The 18543-nt window shown below is 38.7% G+C and overlaps 2 protein-coding genes and 1 non-coding gene across 4 annotated transcripts; 1 reads left to right on the forward strand and 2 right to left on the reverse strand.

Moving 5' to 3' along the window:
- On the forward strand, positions 490 to 6795 carry LOC109718465 (random slug protein 5-like). Of its 2 annotated transcripts, none has more exons than XM_020244725.1 (6): positions 490 to 725; positions 3649 to 3743; positions 4275 to 4451; positions 4631 to 4729; positions 5378 to 5623; positions 6258 to 6795. In XM_020244725.1, exons 2-6 carry the CDS (start codon positions 3678 to 3680, stop codon positions 6576 to 6578), a joined length of 909 nt encoding a protein of 302 aa, XP_020100314.1. In that variant the 5' UTR covers positions 490 to 725; positions 3649 to 3677; the 3' UTR covers positions 6579 to 6795. The 2 variants fall into 2 exon arrangements, with proteins under 2 accessions (XP_020100314.1, XP_020100322.1); XM_020244733.1 differs by having other exon boundaries at positions 3652 to 3743.
- Positions 11557 to 11629, reverse strand: TRNAR-CCU. Its single transcript has one exon. It is a non-coding gene; the product is annotated as a tRNA-Arg (tRNA).
- Positions 12580 to 18528, reverse strand: LOC109706939 (probable LRR receptor-like serine/threonine-protein kinase At2g16250). Its single transcript, XM_020227965.1, has 4 exons — positions 16689 to 18528; positions 14369 to 14497; positions 13749 to 13771; positions 12580 to 13655 (listed from the first exon to the last, which is right to left on the reverse strand). Exons 1-4 carry the CDS (start codon positions 18365 to 18367, stop codon positions 13042 to 13044), a joined length of 2445 nt encoding a protein of 814 aa, XP_020083554.1. The 5' UTR covers positions 18368 to 18528; the 3' UTR covers positions 12580 to 13041.

Raw genomic sequence — 18543 nt, forward strand, 5'->3', positions numbered from 1 at the left:
TCCACCAATCCGGATCCAGTTGCATCCCTACTTTGGATCCAATAAACCCACTAATCAATCCCTTTCTTAAAAGCTACCCTTTTCTTTTAAAAAAAAGAAACTACTAATTAATTATTCCTCCCCCTTAAAAAATGCTCTTCTGTTACTAAACCACCATAATTAATTCACTTTTACTAAGTAATAAAAAAAATGATAATAACCAATGCATCACTAAATTTCCTTTCTCTCTCTACCCACTCCAAAAACTCTCCCAAAAGAAGAGAGAGAAGAGAGAAAGAAGAGAAAGTACAAGAGAGCTAGCCTTTTTTTGGGATTGCGAAAATATTGTGTTATATGTGGTGAAAAAGTATAATAAAAAATATCACGATGAATCGATAACACGATATTTTTTTTTTTTTTACAGTACCATCGAAAATAAAGCATATTTCTATATACTTTTAGCCTAATTTTATTTTATCTAATAAAGTCTCCAGTGCATAAATCCAGTGTAAAGATGAGAAATTTATTGTAAAGGTGACACCTTTTTTGGTGCTTCTCTCTCCTCTCTATCTCACTCTCTCCAAAAAGGAAGGAGAGAAGAAGCCCCCTCCACAGCCATTAATTAATTTATTATTCAGAGACCCACCTCTCCAAGAGCCCAATTTTTTATACATGTTTCCTGTGGAATAAGGTGGTCTCCTCTCTCCTGTTCCCACTTGTTCTTCCTCTCTGTGCCCAACAATCAGGTATGGGCTCTCTCTCTCTCTCTCTCTCTCTCTCTGTAAGTTCATCTCTGTAATTAGATGGGTAGGTGTGTAATTTCCCATGTTTGGGATTTGGGTTTTCTGTGTGATCCATGTTTGTTGCCTCTGATGTGTGGATTTGATGTTTCTTTTTTTTTTGGGTTTAAGTTTGGTGGGTTTTTTGGATTTTAGTAGTTTGTAATTGCTGTTACCTCTTAATTTGGTGTAAAAATTGTAACTTGGGTGAGTTTTTTTTCCTTTTTTCTTTTTCACCTTTTAGATCCTTGATGTCTCTGTGGGGCTATATTCTCAGAGGGAGTTTAATAATAAGGCTCTTCTTTAGAGAGAGAGGTGGATTTAGTTTTTTTCAATTTGGGTTTTTGCTGATCATGTGAACTGAGTTTATGCAGGATTTTGAGCTGATTATTGGATTTAAATGTTAATTTTGTTTCGAACTCACTCATTTGGATCAACAAAACTCAGTGTTTTTGTTCAAAAATGGAGGAATCCTTTCAATTTATTGGGTTTGTAGTAATATTAATTAGTCAGCTATAAATGATTCAGTGGATTCTATGGATTCTTTACACAGCATGTAGGTGAAGAAATGTAGGTTCTGTTCCAAATATGCCCTAGTCAGATATTCAGAAATTGGATCTTTCTCATGTATATTCAATCTTGTCTTTTTAATTTTATTTTTTTTCAAAAAAAAAAATGTCTCTCTTTTGTGACATGAAATTCAATCCCATTATTCTTGGAACTTCCAAAATGTACTATTAGGGCCTATTCGGCCTCTGCTGTAGGGTGTACTGCTTTTCAATGAAGTGCTGTCTGAGGAGTACTATTAAGAGAATCTAGAATAGAATAAAAAAACGCTAACCTTAAATTTATATTTCTACTTTCTGCTATAGCAGAAGCTTCAGACTTTTCTGACCGAATGTTCTGACATAGGTAAGTAACTTTATCTGAAGTCAGAAGCAGAAGCAGGGCCAAACAGATAGGCCTTATATTGGTAACAAAATCACCTTGGTGCTCATTTTGGTGCTATTGCAACCCAAAAGGATCTTTTCTAGGGGTCCATCTTAGGTGAATATTGGTTACGTCCTTTAAATGTTAACGGATGCCGTTCTTGACCCTTAATTTGTTAGTTCGTTTTATTTAAGATGTTACAGATGCCGTCCTTTAGATGTTAACCGGTGTTGTTCTTTACCTTGTTGTCCTTTTGATGTGCATTGGGGTGCTTACCATTTCCAAACAAGCTTAATGTGAATAAGTTCAAATTCAAGGGCAAATGAAATATAACATATTACTGATTCTGGGACGTCTTTCCTGCAAGTAGTTAAACTACTTCTTAATCAATGTAGCCGACTTCGAAACTTCCACGCCTTCTAATTGGTTCCGAAATGCCACCATTGTTCAGTGATATGACTAGATTAGAGGTTGGAAGCGTGATGTAAGTGTACGCTAAAATATGACAAAACATCTAAGCAATACCATCGTGAAATTTTTCATGAACAACTTAGATTAGCATGTATTCTTTCATCCTTTTCTCTCTCTATATATGTACATGCATAACTACATTCCTATACACGAACATTTCTTCATATATTTCATATATATAAACACATGTAGGTACACAAGATCATCATCCCAGCCTCTTGTTTTTAGAGTCGCAAGTTAATATAGATGAGTTAGTGATGGAGCGATGACTCGTCTTCTCTTGTTCTTTTTGGTCTCTCTTTTGTGACATGAAATTCAATCCCATTATTCTTGGAACTTCCAAAATGTACTATTAGGGCCTATTCGGCCTCTGCTGTAGGGTGTACTGCTTTTCAATGAAGTGCTGTCTGAGGAGTACTATTAAGAGAATCTAGAATAGAATCAAAAAATGCTAACCTTAAATTTATATTTCTACTTTCTGCTACAGCAGAAGCTTCAGACTTTTATGACGGAATGTTCTGACATAGGTAAGCAACTTCATCTGAAATCGGAAGCAGAAGCAGGACCAAACAGATAGGCCTTATATTGGTGACAAAATCACCTTGGTGCTCATTTTGGTGCTATTGCAACCCAACAGGATCTTTTCTAGGGGTCTATCTTATGTGAATATTGGTTACGTCCTTTAAATGTTAACGGATGCCGTTCTTGACCCTTAATTTGTTAGTTCGCTTTATTTAAGATGTTACAGATGCCGTCCTTTAGATGTTAACCGGTGTTGTTCTTTACCTTGATGTCCTTTTGATGTGCATTGGGGTGCTTACCATTTCCAAACAAGCTTAAATGTGAATAAGTTCAAACTCAAGGGCTGATGAAATATAACATATTACTGATTCTGGGACTTCTTTCCTGCGAGTAGTTGAACTACTTCTTAATCAATGTAGCCGACTGCGAAACTTTCACTCCTTCTAATTGGTTCCGAAATGCCACCATTGTTCAGTGATATGACTAGATTAGAGCTTGGAAGTGTGATGTAAATGTACGCTAAAATATAACAAAACATCTCAGCAATACCATCGTGAAATTATTCATCAACAACTTAGATTAGCAAGTATTCTTTCATTCTTTCCTCTATATGTTTACATGCATAACTACATTCCTATACACAAACATTTCTGCATATATTACATATATAAACACATGTAGGTACACAAGATCATTCATCCCAGCCTCTTGTTTTTAGAGTCGCAAGTTAATATAGATGAGTTACTGATGGAGCGATGACTCGTCTTCTCTTGTTCTTGTTGGCCGCTTTCCTCTTGTATATTTATGCAGAGAGCGAGATAGTGCGAAACATGTACATGCCTCCCATGTCAAAAGTTTTCCTTGTCGTGCATTTTTCACTTTAAAGTTTTCTCATGGTGAAAACTTTAGCTTGTTCGCTGCTCTTACACTGTTTCCTAATGTATATATTTGCTTCATTATTGTATAGTAGTATTCAGTGGGAGCGAGAAAGGAATCATGTGGCGAAAGAAGCACGGATCTCACGGAAACCAGGAGCATGATATTGAGCAGCAAGAAGCAAAGGTATGTCAATTTTGATTTCACTCTCTTTACATCGCTATTTTGTGACTAAACAAAAAAGGTTTTATAAGCTGCTTTCGAAAAGAAACCAAACTTGATACTAGTGCTTCTACTTTAAGCTTGGTAAAGAAATTTTTGTATGGTGGATTTACTTTTTGGTCACGTAATTGTTATATCATATAAAGCGTTGAATATAATTATCGAATTCTGAGTTCAAATCGCGCTTTATTTTGCTCATTACCATGCTCAGTATATGCGTTTTTATATGGAAAATGAAGTTATAATACAAGTTCGCGCAAAATTTTTAAATAGGTATCTGTGACGACTTACGCCAGTAAATGTGCTGTACCATGATTACGCAATTTTGTTCGACTTCACCATGTTTAAGTCCTTTATTTTGGTTCTGGAATGTACTAGGAGTTTCAAATTATGATGATGTAGGATTCTTTCTTGTAACACAAAAAAGTTTAAGCATATAAATATTTCTGTATGTGTCCCGCAGTATTTGTTTCTGATGATTGGTTGATTAAGCAGATCAAGGAACTGAGGGCGGCCATCGGGCCGTTGTCGGGCCGTAGCTCGAAGTACTGCTCGGAAGCGTGCCTGCGGAGATATCTAGAAGCTCGGAATTGGAACGTCGATAAGTCGAGGAAAATGTTGGAGGAGAGTCTCAAGTGGAGATCGACTTTCAAGCCCGAAGAGATTCGTTGGGTAAGCCTCATTAGCTCTTTTTTTTTTCTTTTTTTTTTTTTTACTCTTTCGGCAATTGATCCAGTCTTATTATAATTATTCGTTTAGCTATTAATCTATGCATTACACAGAATTAAACTTGTTTAAGGAACATATCACACTTTTTTTTTTTTTACTCCATTATATCTTTTCTGGCTCAGCCTGAGGTTGCCGTCGAAGGCGAAACCGGTAAAATATACCGAGCTAACTTTCACGATCGACAAGGGAGAATCGTACTCGTGATGAAACCTGCCAAGCAGGTATATTTTTCTTCTTCTTCGTAAGTCACTTTTTTGTGGATAAAAGCGTATAGAACTTACCTGAACTATAAATCATTTGAGTCGACTGTCCAAGCTTTCAGTTTGTTTGATCTGAGTTAGTCGGCTGCATTCTGACTTCAAAATTTAAGCTAAATGCTTGCTTTAGAAAATTGTACGAAGTATACTAACTAAACCTGCAAAGAAAAACAAAGCATTCAAATTTTGGAATTAAAGTGTTGTAGACGGACTCAAATCAAAAAAATTGAAAAGTTGGATAGTAAAATCAAAATTTTGAAAAGTTGGGTAGTCGACTCAAAAAAAGTTCGTAGTTCAAGTAAGTTCAATTTGTTTGATTTGAGTCAGCCAACAACACTTTGACCTCAAAATTTAAACTGATTGCTTGCTTTAATGGATTTACAGTTGCGAGAATTGTACGAAGTATACTAATTAAATATGTAAAGACAAACGAAGCATTCAGATTTGATGAACTCAAATCAAACAAATTGAAAAGTTGAATAGTAAAATCAAAATTTTGAAATGTTGGGTAGTCGACTCAAATGGTCTATAGTTCAGGCAAGTTTTGTACGTGTCTATCTTTTTCGTGTTGTGCGTTGTTTGGATATTCCTAAAATATTATTAAATCTTCAGAACACGACGTCGCACGAGAACCAACTTCGGCATTTGGTTTATTTATTGGAGAACGCGGTCCTGAATCTGCCCGAGGGCCAGGAGCAGATGGTGTGGCTGATCGACTTCAGAGGGTGGTCGTTGACGAACTCGGTGCCGATAAAAACCGCGCGAGAAACCACGAATATCCTCCAAAATCACTACCCCGAGAGGCTCGCCATCTCATTTCTTTACGATGCGCCGAGAGTTTTCGAGGCCTTTTGGAAGGTTTGGTCTCTTCTAATCTTTTGAACAATTAACAGAAAAAAAAAAAAGAGAAAAAGGAGTTAAATGTATCGACACTCCCTAAACTTCTACTGGTTTTGAAATTGACCCCATGAACTTTTTTTTTTTTTTTTGATTTACACCCCCTGTGCTTACTAACCGTTTGATTTGGCTCCGTCCGTCAGCAATTTTGAAAATTCTGTTAGAATCAAACGTCTACAAGAGATAACACCTCTCGTAGGCGTTTGTTTTGATTCTATTCTCAAGGGGTCAATTTCAAAACCGGTTAAAGTTTAGGGGTGTCTATACATTTTAACCAAAAAAAAAAAAGCAAACATCAAGTGCTGAATCTCTTAATAGTCCCTGTATTTTCACTATATTGTGACTCAGTCCATTTACTTTTCGTTTGTATGATTTAGTCTTTCAAGTTTCGTCGTTGGCTTGACAAAATCTACGAGGACCATTGATTCACGCGTTGTTACCCAAAATGTTATTTGATACACCTGCTCTGGTACCAAGTTAAACTATGTGAAACGAGCAGAGAACGGTGTTTTTAGTATTTATATTCAACGGAATCGATCCTTGCAAAGCAAATACGTGCGATCATTCTCTCAACTTTCTCTTTTTTCTGTGTTAGGTTGTGAAGTATTTTCTCGACCAAAAAACCTTCCAGAAGGTGACCTTCGTATACTCGAACAACGAGGAGAGCAAGAAGCTCCTGCACAAGCACTTCGACCCGGAGACGCTCCCCGTGGAGTTCGGGGGGGAGAACAAGACGGAGGAGTACGATCACGACGAGTTCTCGAAGATGATGACGAGCGACGACATGAAATTCGCGAGTTTTTGGGCGTCGGAGGAGACGAACGGCGCGCCCAATGACGTACACATCGGGCACTCGGCGTCAAGGGAGGTCGAGGTTGCTTCGGAGCCCTCCTATGTTTCTGCACAAGCAAACTGAGCTTAAAAATAGTTAAGTTATGTTTAGAAGGCGAAATAACGAAATCGGATTCGGCGAATTCAATTTTAAAAAGTATAGATCTTTTATATCTACTTGAACAACAGTGGATATGTAGAGGAATGGTTCCTTTTCTCTTTGCTAGAGAAATTGTATGATGCAAAGAGGTTTTAATACAAGTACTAATGACTTTGTTAATGCGAAAGCATGTTTAACCTCATGATGAGTGATTTTGTGCATGGGAAACCGATCGTGATTAGCGCAATTGGCTAATGACTTGATGATTTGTACTCGACATCTCAGGCAAGGTTTTAAGTATCCGTCGGTACGGACCGTATCTACCATGCCGTACCGTGCCAATAAGATACCGGCACGATACAAATCTCATGCCGATGGCATAGCTCAAAACTCTTTATTCTTTAAATTAGTAAATAATTTTCTCAATAAAATTCAAAAAATGTGATAAAAAAACATAATAAATAGTTAGAATATTTTGTTGCTAAAGAAAATAAATATTTCATGCTATTATGTGTCAGCACATAAAAATTTTTTTGACCGGCACACATCGGCATAGCTCGGCACGTACTGTGCCGTACTGTGCCGGCATGCCGGCAAGTTTACAGCACGATCTCATACCACGGCACTTAAATCCTTGATCTCAGATTCGAAATGTAGTTGTTTTTTATTTCTAGCTGAGTTTAGGGCTGTCAATGAGCTGAACGCAAGCATGCTGAGTCAGTTAGTGCTCAACACATTTAATAAACGAGCCGAACATGAGCTTCCTCCTTAAAATATCAAGCTGAAAAATGCAAATCGTATTCGACTTGTTTATTAATGAGCCAAACATAAACCGGCTCACTTAAAAGCAAGTTACACTGTTAGTTATATTATTAGATGAAAAGTTGGAAGAAAATTAGAAAATTAGAATCTTAATCAAAAATTAAAATTTACAAAATGTAGGTCTCTTTACATTTGGATTGGCATAATCAAGCTATATCAAGCCGAACATGAGCGAATTGGCCAGCTCGTGTTCCGTTAAGATTTTGAGCTGAAAATTTAAGTTCGTATTCAGCTCGTTTATTAAACGAACGATCAATCTCGAGCTCATTTTGACCCGCAAATGAGTTTAATCGCAAACAGCGAGCTAGATTGTCAGCCCTAGCTGAGTTCATTTCTTTTCCTAGAGAAAAGCAAATTGCAATTTGCCTCCATGTGGTTTAGCTAATTTTTATTTTGTCCGCATGTGGTTCAAAATATTTGTGCTTAGCTATTCTGTAGTTTTATCTTTATTATCTTCAGGATATTTAAATGTAATTTTTTGAACTATAGTGTGGCAAAATAAAGAGAAGTGAAATTTTAGAATATTTAAATATATTTTTTATAGGGTTACAAAGTAAAATGAGCTAAAGAAAAAGAAAAAAGTGGGTGTGAATTGACTAATTGCTTCTATTAGTTTTGGTTATGTGAGAACTTACTTTAGGGATGTCAAAGATACGAATATCAAAAATTTTATAAGAATCCAAACCCGAATGGTATGATTTATCCTATGCTAGTTTCGGATATAAATATCAAAAACGAAAACACAACGAATTTATATTTGGGTATGGATTTTGATTATACCCTAACTCGAACCCGAACCCGACCTGAACCCAAAATTATTTTACATTATATATACTAAATCGGTATTTTAAAATTTTAGATTTAATATAATATATTTTGAAATATTGTAAAGATAAATAATTGTTTCGGGTTCAAGTTTTCAAGTTCGGACTCGGGTTTAGATTTTGAATTTTTGGTCATGTTTGGGCTTGAATATGAATTTTTAAAGTCCGTCAAATTCAGGTTCGGATTTAGATTTTGGGTTTGGTAATCGGGTTCAGGTTCGGGTTTTTAAAAATCCGTACCCGAATCCGACCCGTTGACATTCATCTCTTCGGATTTCGGCTTCTTCACTATGGGAAGTAATAGTTATTGTGGAGGGTGAAATGAATTTTCGAGTGTAAAAGCAAAATCTTCGATTTAAACCTTTTTGCTTCTATTGTAGCGAGAAGCTGTTGCGAGAGTTTGAATGAAATAAAAAAAAAAAGTTAGTGGTTAATACCTAACCAATTAAATTGGATTATGCGACTTAGATTGTAATAATTTAGAAAGTTCAAATCAAAAATTATAACAAATTAAAGTTTAAAGACCAAAGTGTCATGTGCCTTATTGTCTGAGAACCAAAAGTTTAATCTACCTCACAAATATAAAATTGAGAAAATTCGTATAATTGTAAGAATAATATTAGACAAGTAAATTGGGTTGTGGTACTTGATTACGATAATTTAAAATGTTTGAGCCAAAAATTATAACAAATTAAACTTCAAGGACCCAAATGTCACGCGTCTCATAGTTTGAGGACCACCGGTGTAAGGCCTTTTTGCCACCAAAAAAAGAATTCCACTAGTTTTGTGTTTTTTGCAAAAGTGGATCTTTTTTTTTTTTTTAAGTTTTGCATATTTAAGTCAAAATTTTAAAAAACTAATCAAAATACTCCTATGTCTTATGTCTTAAACACCCTATCTCTCCTTCCTCCGCCCTCTTCTCGTAGGCCAATGTTTTTATCGATGGCAGCAGTCTTGGGCGCTCATCCCATCTCCGCCGCGTCCCCACTACTTCCTCCGTCTTGCCTACGTCATGATATTCCTCAGAAATGAGAGGAAGACAGCAAACTTGACCCGCTCATCGTCATGGCATACACACTCTAATAATCTCACATCGAATAGGAATGGGAATGTAATTGGGTATATAAGAGACTTACACACTAGTAATAATAACTGAGTTTAAGCATTTTGGGCGGGTGTTTGGGCCCAATAAATTATTGTTGCTTGTGAGCTGAGTCGTTATATTTGGTATCAGAGTTAGGGATGCAAACGAGGCGGATCCGGGGGCGGGAGAGTTCCCCCACCTCCCACTCCATTTCTTATCGGGGCGGGGCGGATTCGGGGCGGGTTATATTTTTTTATATTTTTTCTTCCCACTTACCACCCCATTCGGGGCGGATCGGGGCGGAGCTCCACCAACCCGGATCCATTTGCATCCCTAATCAGAGTCGATTCACCAGTCAGAAATGTGTGGTGAATCTCGGCTGAGTCAGGATCTAAAAGACAAGGTGATAGACTTTGTCGGCGTCTGAATGACAAGATAGTTGGCTATGCCAAGATCTAGATAACAAGACTAGTGACAAGGTAGTTGGCTATGCTATGCCAGAATCTAGATAACAAGGCTAGTGAGACGGGTTTCACATCGGTGATGTTGGTATGTGTGTGATTGGACTGACGAGAACGTCAGGGTCTTAATTAGGGAAATCTTTCAAACCCGAATAATCCCACATCTGATGTGATTGGGTATATAAGAGACTTAAACACTAATAATAATAACTGGGTTTAAGCATTTTGAGCCTATGTTTGGGCCCATTGGGGCGAACGAGTTATTGTACATCGAATAGGAATAGAGATGTGATGTGATTGGGTATATAAGAGACTTAAACACTAATAATAATAACTGGGTTTAAGCATTTTGAGCCTATGTTTGGGCCCATTGGGGCGAACGAGTTATTGTACATCGAATAGGAATAGAGATGTGATGTGATTGGGTATATAAGAGACTTAAACACTAATAATAATAACTGGGTTTAAGCATTTTGAGCCTATGTTTGGGCCCATTGGGGCGAACGAGTTATTGTACATCGAATAGGAATAGAGATGTGATGTGATTGGGTATATAAGAGACTTAAACACTAATAATAATAACTGGGTTTAAGCATTTTGAGCCTATGTTTGGGCCCATTGGGGCGAACGAGTTATTGTACATCGAATAGGAATAGAGATGTGATGTGATTGGGTATATAAGAAACTTAAATACTAGTAATTAGTAATAATAACTGAGTTTAAGCATTTTGAACCGATATTTGAGCCCATTGGGCCCAACGAGTTATTGTTGTTAGTGGGCTAAGTCGTTACAATGGCTCCTCGAAGCTTCACCAGAGACAGTCCTCGAAGCTTCGGTAGAAACAGAAGAAAGTGCCGGAGAAAGAGAGAGACGATCGCTAGTCGAGGATGCTTCTAAACCGGAAAGAGAGAGACGATCGCTAGTCGAGAATGCTTCTAAAATATATTCCTAGCAACAACGGAATATTATACTATTAGAAAAATTGCACTATTTAAATATATATTGCACGTTTTTAAAATCGGTCTTAATCTGCAAAAATAAAAAAAAAAAAAAGACCTATTCTTGCAAAATTGCAAAACCCGTGGATTTTTAAGGCAAAAAGCCAAAGTGTAATCTACCAAATATATATATATATATTAAGATAAACTTTAAGAAAAAGCATTATAAACTTAGGAATACAATTAATAAATATTATTACTATAATTTTAGGAATCTTTGATTTGAATATTCGATTTTAACATTTCGTTTCTGCTGTGATGAAGAGTTACAATTTTACTATTGCGTTAGGACATTCATCTTACTTAAATAAAATTTTATATTCGGGTAAAATTTAAGGAAAAATATTATAATTTTACAAAAATTTGAGAAAAAATAGTATAAAAAAAAAATAATATTAGGCTAAAATTTAAGAAAAGTATTGAAATTTGAGAAATAAAATGGAAAAGTTATTACTATAATTTTCGCTCTAGGAAGGGGTCGAAATAAATTTATATTAGGATACAATTCAAGAAAAAGCATTATATTTTTAAAAATAAAATTAAGAAAAAATTGTACTATTATTTTAGGAATCTTCAATTTTAACATTTTGCTTCTGCTGCTGCGATGAGAAGTTTCTATGAGAATTTTATAATTGCGTCAAAAAATTCATCTTACAAAGTTAAGAAATTTAAACAAAAAATATATATTAGGATAAAATTTAAGAAAAAGTACACTAATTTTAGGAATAAAAATTAAATGAATAAAAATTAAATAAAATTACTGCTGTAATTTTCGCGCCAGGAAGGGGTCGAACCTTCGACTTTCTGCTTAGGAAACAGACGCTCTATCCACTGAGCTACAGGCGCTTTTTGTTTTGTATTGAATTAGAAATATACATTTTATAAAGCCCTTTTTTGTAATTAAGCACAAAAAAAATCTCTTTGAAAATATATGCACTTTGAAAAACCTATATTTTACCCCCTCAAAATTTTCATTTGATGCAACTTAGTCCCCCTCCGTTAAGGTTCCGTCACTGCTCCATCTATTTCTTATATTTTATACCGAAAATATCCTTGAAATAATATAAATACGCTAAAAAACTTATTTATTTTTCTAGAATAAGTAAGGGCAATATGGTCATTTCGTACCTCTCTATTAACGTTGTTACCTCGGAAAATATTTTTGAAATTTTGATGGAGCAAAATATAGGTTTTCGAAAGTCAGAGAAAAAAAAAAAAGTGAGAAAGGGATATTTACAGAAAGGTTTTATTTATTTTAGCCTTAATTTTTTAATTGATTTTGTTGAAGAGAGGAATTAAAAGTCATATTTTGGCACTTATCCGAAAGATTAATTTTTTTGGAAAATAATGAACGATCGTTTCACATAATTTAACATAGTATCGGAGTAGAAAGTCTCCGATCTATCAAAAAATTTCGAGTCGAGACGTGTGGAGAGGTGTTGAATATAAATATTTCGAGGCCAGAGATGTAGTGTTGTGTTGAATATGAGGCTCAACTCTGAAATTAGGTTTATTAAATATAAAATTTTGAAAAGTTTGTTGAAATACGATAAGAAAGATCTGATCATAAATTTAAAATTTCAGTAAATATTACTATTCGATTTTAAACCGTATTGTCTTTTTTGGTTCGCTTCGATTTGATTTTCGGTTTGGAACCAAACTGTGAACACCCCCTAAAATTGCTAAAGACAAATAAAACAACAATAAAAGATGAAGATTAATTTAACACAAGATGATGAACAAAAACAGCAAACTCAGTACTTGGAATCAATTCCTGAACAAATATTTTTATTTTCTCTTCTTTTCTTTTTTTTTCCTTTTTTTTTTTGGTTCCTTCTTTTTTCATCCACTACTACAAAGATAATCAATGGGGGAAAAGATACAGTTTACAGTGTAAAATCCACTCTCATCCAATTTACACTTTAACCCAAAATGACCACCAATTGGATGAACAACAAATTACTACACAAGACCAAAAAAAAAAAATGGCAATGCTGTTTTACAGAGAAGAAGAAAATGAAGAACACAAAGCCAGAATTTCGCTCCTCGGCCGACCTCTGCTTCGCGAAATGACACTCACAATCGTATCGTCATTAGGAGAAATCGAAGAGAAAGAATGATGCGACGAATCGTTTACTTCGGTGTTTCGCGACCGAGAAGTAGTAGGCGGCCACGAAATCGCAGCCCGGTTAAATAATATAACCGAAAGAATCATCCATAATAGAAAGAATTTTGAGGGAAAATTTTCCTTTTAAGTTTCAATCCTCGATGTCACTTAACCCTGCCGGGTCGGGGAAGATCTCCTTCGACTGCCTCCTTTGCGACAGCGAGTGCTCGCCTCCGTTACTCCCCTGCGACACCATCGTGCCCGAACGCTTCAACCTGCGGTGGTCCTCCCTGGAGGAGCCTGCGGCCGCGGTGGCTGCCGCGACGTCTGAGGAACTACGCCGCCAGCTGCCCAAGAATGCGATGTTCCACGATCCGCGTGACGATGAGGCTGCACCCCCCCGCAGCCGCCCCGAGCTCGAGTTGTTGTTATCCTCCCTAACCACTTTCAAAGGGTTTTCTAGTGCTTTGAGTATGTATTTCACGGGGGGCCGTTTCGAGGGCTTAGGGTTTAGGCAAGACATTGCGACGATCGACACCGCCCAGACTTCCTCCAAGTGGTCCTCGTCGACGATGAGCGACGGATCGATAATTTTTGTTATTAGTTCCTTCTCGTTGATGTTGACGTACGGCAGAATCCGTCCGAGCCATTCGTTTGTGGCGGCATCATCTGATTTTGATGCGCTGATGCCGAACTTGCCCGTTACTAGCTCGAGCAAGACTTTCCCGAAGCAGTAGACGTCGTATGCCCATGTCGGAGGAGAGCCTGGAGATTTATGAATCCAAAATAATCAATGTTTCGGACGGTAAAATGAAAAGGAAATGACAAACGGAAAGAGTCGGAGAGTGTATGGCTTACCTGAAGTACTTTGCTCAGGCACCCTACACATCGATGGAAAAAGAAAAGCATAATTAGAAGAGGATTGGTAGAGTTACCATCTAGAGTACACAAACAATGAAAATTGGGAGATAATTTTAAGGTATTATGAAACAATAATTCCACGATTTTCTAAAACTAATGTTTGAGCATCAAACTAATGATTTCCTAGAACAAAATTTTGCTTCATCCGTAAAGAACAATTTTTTTTCCAATTTTGCGAACCTAAAATAGGCTAAAACTTTTGCCCTAAATGAGCCAAGTTGAACAAAAAGCAGCGGCTCAGTTTAATGAACTTTTTGAACCATAGCATAGTAATGGCGATGTTCAGTTGTTATCTTATCAGGAGTATATATAATTTATAATCCTGAAAAATAGAATAATTAACTTTTACAGAACGGTATTAGTAATGAAGAATACAAGTCATGGCAATAGAAAGCACTATTTCATTCACACAAAGTTAAAAGGGAAATTTTCATATTTCATAACCATATTAGCAAATCAATATTAAAACGACCACAGCAATAGCATGACACGAGAAGTCAAACCGATAAAGAAATTTAGCTTGGCTACGCAAAAATAAGGGCCAAAATGAAACTTACGGTGACAATCTCAACAGCTTGGTGATGACACTTTGGTGGCTTTCACCTTCTTGGGGGCATACCCCGCTCAAACTTCCGAGACGCACTTCAAATTTATCATCAAGAAGGACACTGCTCGCTTGAACATCTCTGCATTCATATCAACTAAGCTATCAGCTTACAGCTGAATAACCAATACAACAATTATGAATAATTAATTCATTAAAGAAGTTCATGTTTTGTTGTTTGTTGGGAAGAGTATATAACTGCGTTATTTATTTATTTTTCGTAAAGAAATACCAATGATCTAAGAACATCACATTGAAGACCACTTCTAGGTCTTTCCTTTCTCGTTCTCTCTCTTAGTCACTTTGAAAATTCCAGGGCATAAATAAGCCTAAAAAACTCTGGTTAAAATTCCAGCTCTACGAAAAAATTTACTACTAATGAAATGTTCGAAAAATGAAAGATTTTTAACTTGTAATAAACAGATCTCTAAAAATCACGCAAACAACACAACCTACTGCTTCGAGACAAATTTTTCTCCAAAAGAGTAATCATCACGAAGCTATCATCTTCAAAATGCTCCAAATGTTGCCACCTAAGAATTCTCCACATGTATTGTGATACAAATATTGAAACATCCTTGTAATTTACTCATCATCATGTTCCAAATTTGATTCTCCAATTTGCTCGCCTAATCTGGGCGTTCTTAGTCAACAACTGATGATATTTCAATAACACTGACCTACTCTTGATGTGGAGGAAAAAAAAACCATGTAGTAGATCTTGTGTTGCTGCTCTTCAGTTAGTATGTCTAACCTTCAGAAAATACTAATGATTTGACAGCAGTGGTACGTTAATCGAAGCTCTTATTATTACGCATTCGCCTTGAAAATCATGATGAGTCCCTACATAGCTTCAATTAGATTGAGATCTTCTTTATTGAACCTTGATTCTATTTGGAAAATCTCGCGAGCATCGTCCCATCACTCTACTCTTAAGACCATTTTGTCACATTTTCCTAGAATGTAACCGATGCTTATAATATGAGTAGGATAAAATAAACTTGATCAATGATCGAGCTTCGGTTGCAACGATATAGGTATATAGTATTCTAAAACATTAGGTGTTATTTTGAACTTAGCTAATATCTTGAACAAAAGTAAAGGTCTAATCATCAACAGATGAGATTGATAGCGTAGAGAAACAAGCAGTAATAATTTCTACTTAAGCAGTTGTTTCTCTGCAATTAAAGATAAAAGAAATGAAAAAAAAGTGAGGAAAAAGGGGGCAGAGAGAGAGAGAGAGAGAGGACTTTTCCTTGATCCACCATATCTTTTTCTTGCACATATCCTCCATCACTCATTTTCTATTAGACATCGGAACAACCACAGAATAGTTTTCTAATTGGTGGACTCCTAACATCCACATAATCCCCTTAAGGCTTTGATCAACACAATCAACTCTAAACAGGACATCAAAAGGTGAAGCAGGAATCATCTAAGATTTTTAAAGTTTTAAGAATATAGAAAATACCAACTTCGACCCCACTACTATTGTCTAATAAGCAAATGAAACAATGATTGCACTCCTCAGAAAAAGGAGGGGCCCCCCAAGACATCATCTAGTGATTTCTGGGTTACTAACCAACACATGTCGCTAACATGAACTAACCGAACCAAAGAAATTAACAAAAGAAGATACAAGCTTAATATATTCGCGATGAAGAAGGTTCATAGCGAAGTAACATTTACCGGTTAGGGTGATGGGAAATATGGCAATTCAAACCATTCAACATTTATCAGTTCGTGAAAAGAAGGTTCATAGCAAAGTAACATTTACAGGTTAGGGTGATGGGGAAATATGGCAATTCAAACTATTCAACATGATGTAGTTTATAGTCATGATAAATAGTGGTCCAAGAAATAATACACCGACTGTTAGTTAAACTTACGCAGGAATCAATGCCCGTTTATGTGACACGCCGATGTCTCTATCATTTCTTATTGTTTCAAGTCAAATATCAGAAACTGTTTTATAAATCTATCAAGACCATCGCATTCAGCTGAATGAAAGCTACAGTTACTTCCCTACCTTCTCACTTTTCGTCGCATTATTATACAAAAAGTAGTAGTTGACAATGCAACAAAAATTGATGTACATTTAAAGCTAAGTTGATTCTGTAAACTGTTAGAAAATCTAAGCACATGATGGAACTGAGACACTCTTGTGATAAACATCTTAACTTAAAAGCTATACAATCTCTAATCATCATCTAAACTTAGTTTGTTAAGAGAAGTAATCGAAGTGAAACAAAGATTGCTAGATCAGAAGTTACCTATGAACCATCGGCGGATTACACTCGTGGTGCAGATAGCACAGAGCCTCGGCGACCCCGATCGCAATCTTCAACCTCTTTATCCAATCCAAAGACTGCATACCTTCTTCTTCTTCTTCCTCCTCCTCCTCGTCGCCGGATTTCCGATGCAACGCGTTCGATAAATCTCCGTTAGGTACAAATCTATACACGAGGAACTTCTCGTTCCCGTCGTCTAAGCAATGCCCTAGAAACGGAACCAATCTCGGATGCAATCCTTTCGAAAACAAATCCAATTCCGCCATGTATGATTCTTTCCGCGCCGCTCGAACATCTATCCGCTTTACGACCACGCGATCTCCGTTTTCGAGAAAACCAGAGTACAGGTCGCCGGAGTGGCCATGCTTGATGAGATTCGCGCTGTCGAACTGTAGCGTCGCCCGAACTAGCTGATCGTAAGTGAACTTATCCCCGACCGCGGCCAAGTTCACCGAGACCGCACCAGGCCGCGCGCCGCCGCTGCTGCCGCCGTTGCCTCCCGGGGGTTCGGGGCCGGAGGGGGCGACGGCCGCCTCCCCTCCGCCGCCCTCCCCCTGCCCTGTTTTCCGTGCTCCGAATTTTACGCAACAGCACACGACTGCGACGGCCGAGATCACGAGCAACAACACCAAAACCCCTCCGGCGACTCCGATCAGTATATACTTCAGCTTCTTGTGGTGCTTCTTGCTAGAAGATCCGGGCGCCGGCGGCGGCGGCAGCAGTGGCGCCGCAGGGGGAGTGGCGGGGGGGCCGGTAAAGGGAATCCCCCGATCGGCGTAGAACTTCTCGCAATCGGCGAGGCTCCGCTGGTCCGGCGCGCCGATGAAGCAATTCGACCGAAAGGAGACGTTTTTACTGTCGGTACCGATCGGAAACGCGCCGTCGAAGTAATTACCGGAGATATCGACCGAACTGAACAGCGAGAAGAGGCGACGGAACCCCGCGGGGATCGAGCCGTAGTAGAAATTGTCGGAGAGATTGAGCACGGCACCGGCATTGGCGAGGGTGAGGGTGAGGTTGAGGTTGGGGGGGAGGGAGCCGGTGAGGTTGTTGTCGGAGAGGTCGAGGAGGCGGAGATGGGGGAGGGGGGAGGACCATAGGGTCTGGGGGATCGGTCCGGAGAGGTTGTTGTGGGCTAGGGTTAGGGTTTGGAGGAGGGAGAGGGCGGAGAGGGAGGGGGGGAGGGGGCCGGAGACGGAGGAGGAGGAGAGGTCGAGAAGGGAGAGGGAGGGGGCGAGGGCCGGGCCGAGCCAGGCCGGGATCGGGCCGGGGAGGGCGAACCCGGTCGAGTTGAAGGCGGCGAGCCGGGAGAGGTTGCGCAGGCCGTCGACGGCGAACCGGGCGCTGAGCCGGCCGAGCCGGGTGCGGCGCAGGCCGGAGAGGTTCAGCGAGACGACCCGGCCGGCCCGGTCGCAGCCGACCCCGGTCCAGGAGGCGCAGGGGTCGGCGTGGCGGGGCCAGTCGCGGGCGCGGAGCCCGAGGGAGCCGCGGAGCGCGTAGAGCCCGGCGAAGTCGGCGACGGAGCTCAGCCTCTTCTGGCCCGAAGTCGGCGCCGGGACCGAGGCGGCGCCGACTACTGCTGCCACCACTACTACCAACAGCAGCGATCGGACGGTGATCCGCGGGGCGGCGCGGAGCATCAGACGGTGGCGGCGGGCCATGGTCTCATCTTCGCCGCCGCATTGGTTGTCACCGGCAATGGCCGGTCACCGCTCCGAAGTGAGGGGGGGGGAGTGTAATGCAGTGGGGAGGAGACTTGTTAAATAAAAAAATAAAACACAGCTAAAGTAAGTAGAGCTTCTTCTGCCACTTCTTTTTGTTTTTTTTTTTTTTTTTT

The sequence above is a fragment of the Ananas comosus genome, linkage group 1, assembly GCF_001540865.1.
Source record: "Ananas comosus cultivar F153 linkage group 1, ASM154086v1, whole genome shotgun sequence".
In the NCBI taxonomy this organism is placed as follows: domain Eukaryota; kingdom Viridiplantae; phylum Streptophyta; class Magnoliopsida; order Poales; family Bromeliaceae; genus Ananas; species Ananas comosus.

Coding starts and splice junctions, on each gene's coding strand:
- LOC109718465 (XM_020244725.1), top strand. CDS start 3,678: ATGTGGCGAAAGAAGCACGGATCTCACGGAAACCAGGAGCATGATATT. Junction 4,452..4,630: donor AGCCCGAAGAGATTCGTTGG/GTAAGCCTCATT, acceptor TTTCTGGCTCAG/CCTGAGGTTGCCGTCGAAGG. Junction 4,730..5,377: donor TGATGAAACCTGCCAAGCAG/GTATATTTTTCT, acceptor TTAAATCTTCAG/AACACGACGTCGCACGAGAA.
- LOC109706939 (XM_020227965.1), bottom strand. CDS start 18,367: ATGGCCCGCCGCCACCGTCTGATGCTCCGCGCCGCCCCGCGGATCACC. Junction 14,498..16,688: donor AATCCGCCGATGGTTCATAG/GTAACTTCTGAT, acceptor ATATGAATGCAG/AGATGTTCAAGCGAGCAGTG. Junction 13,772..14,368: donor AAGCTGTTGAGATTGTCACC/GTAAGTTTCATT, acceptor ATCGATGTGTAG/GGTGCCTGAGCAAAGTACTT.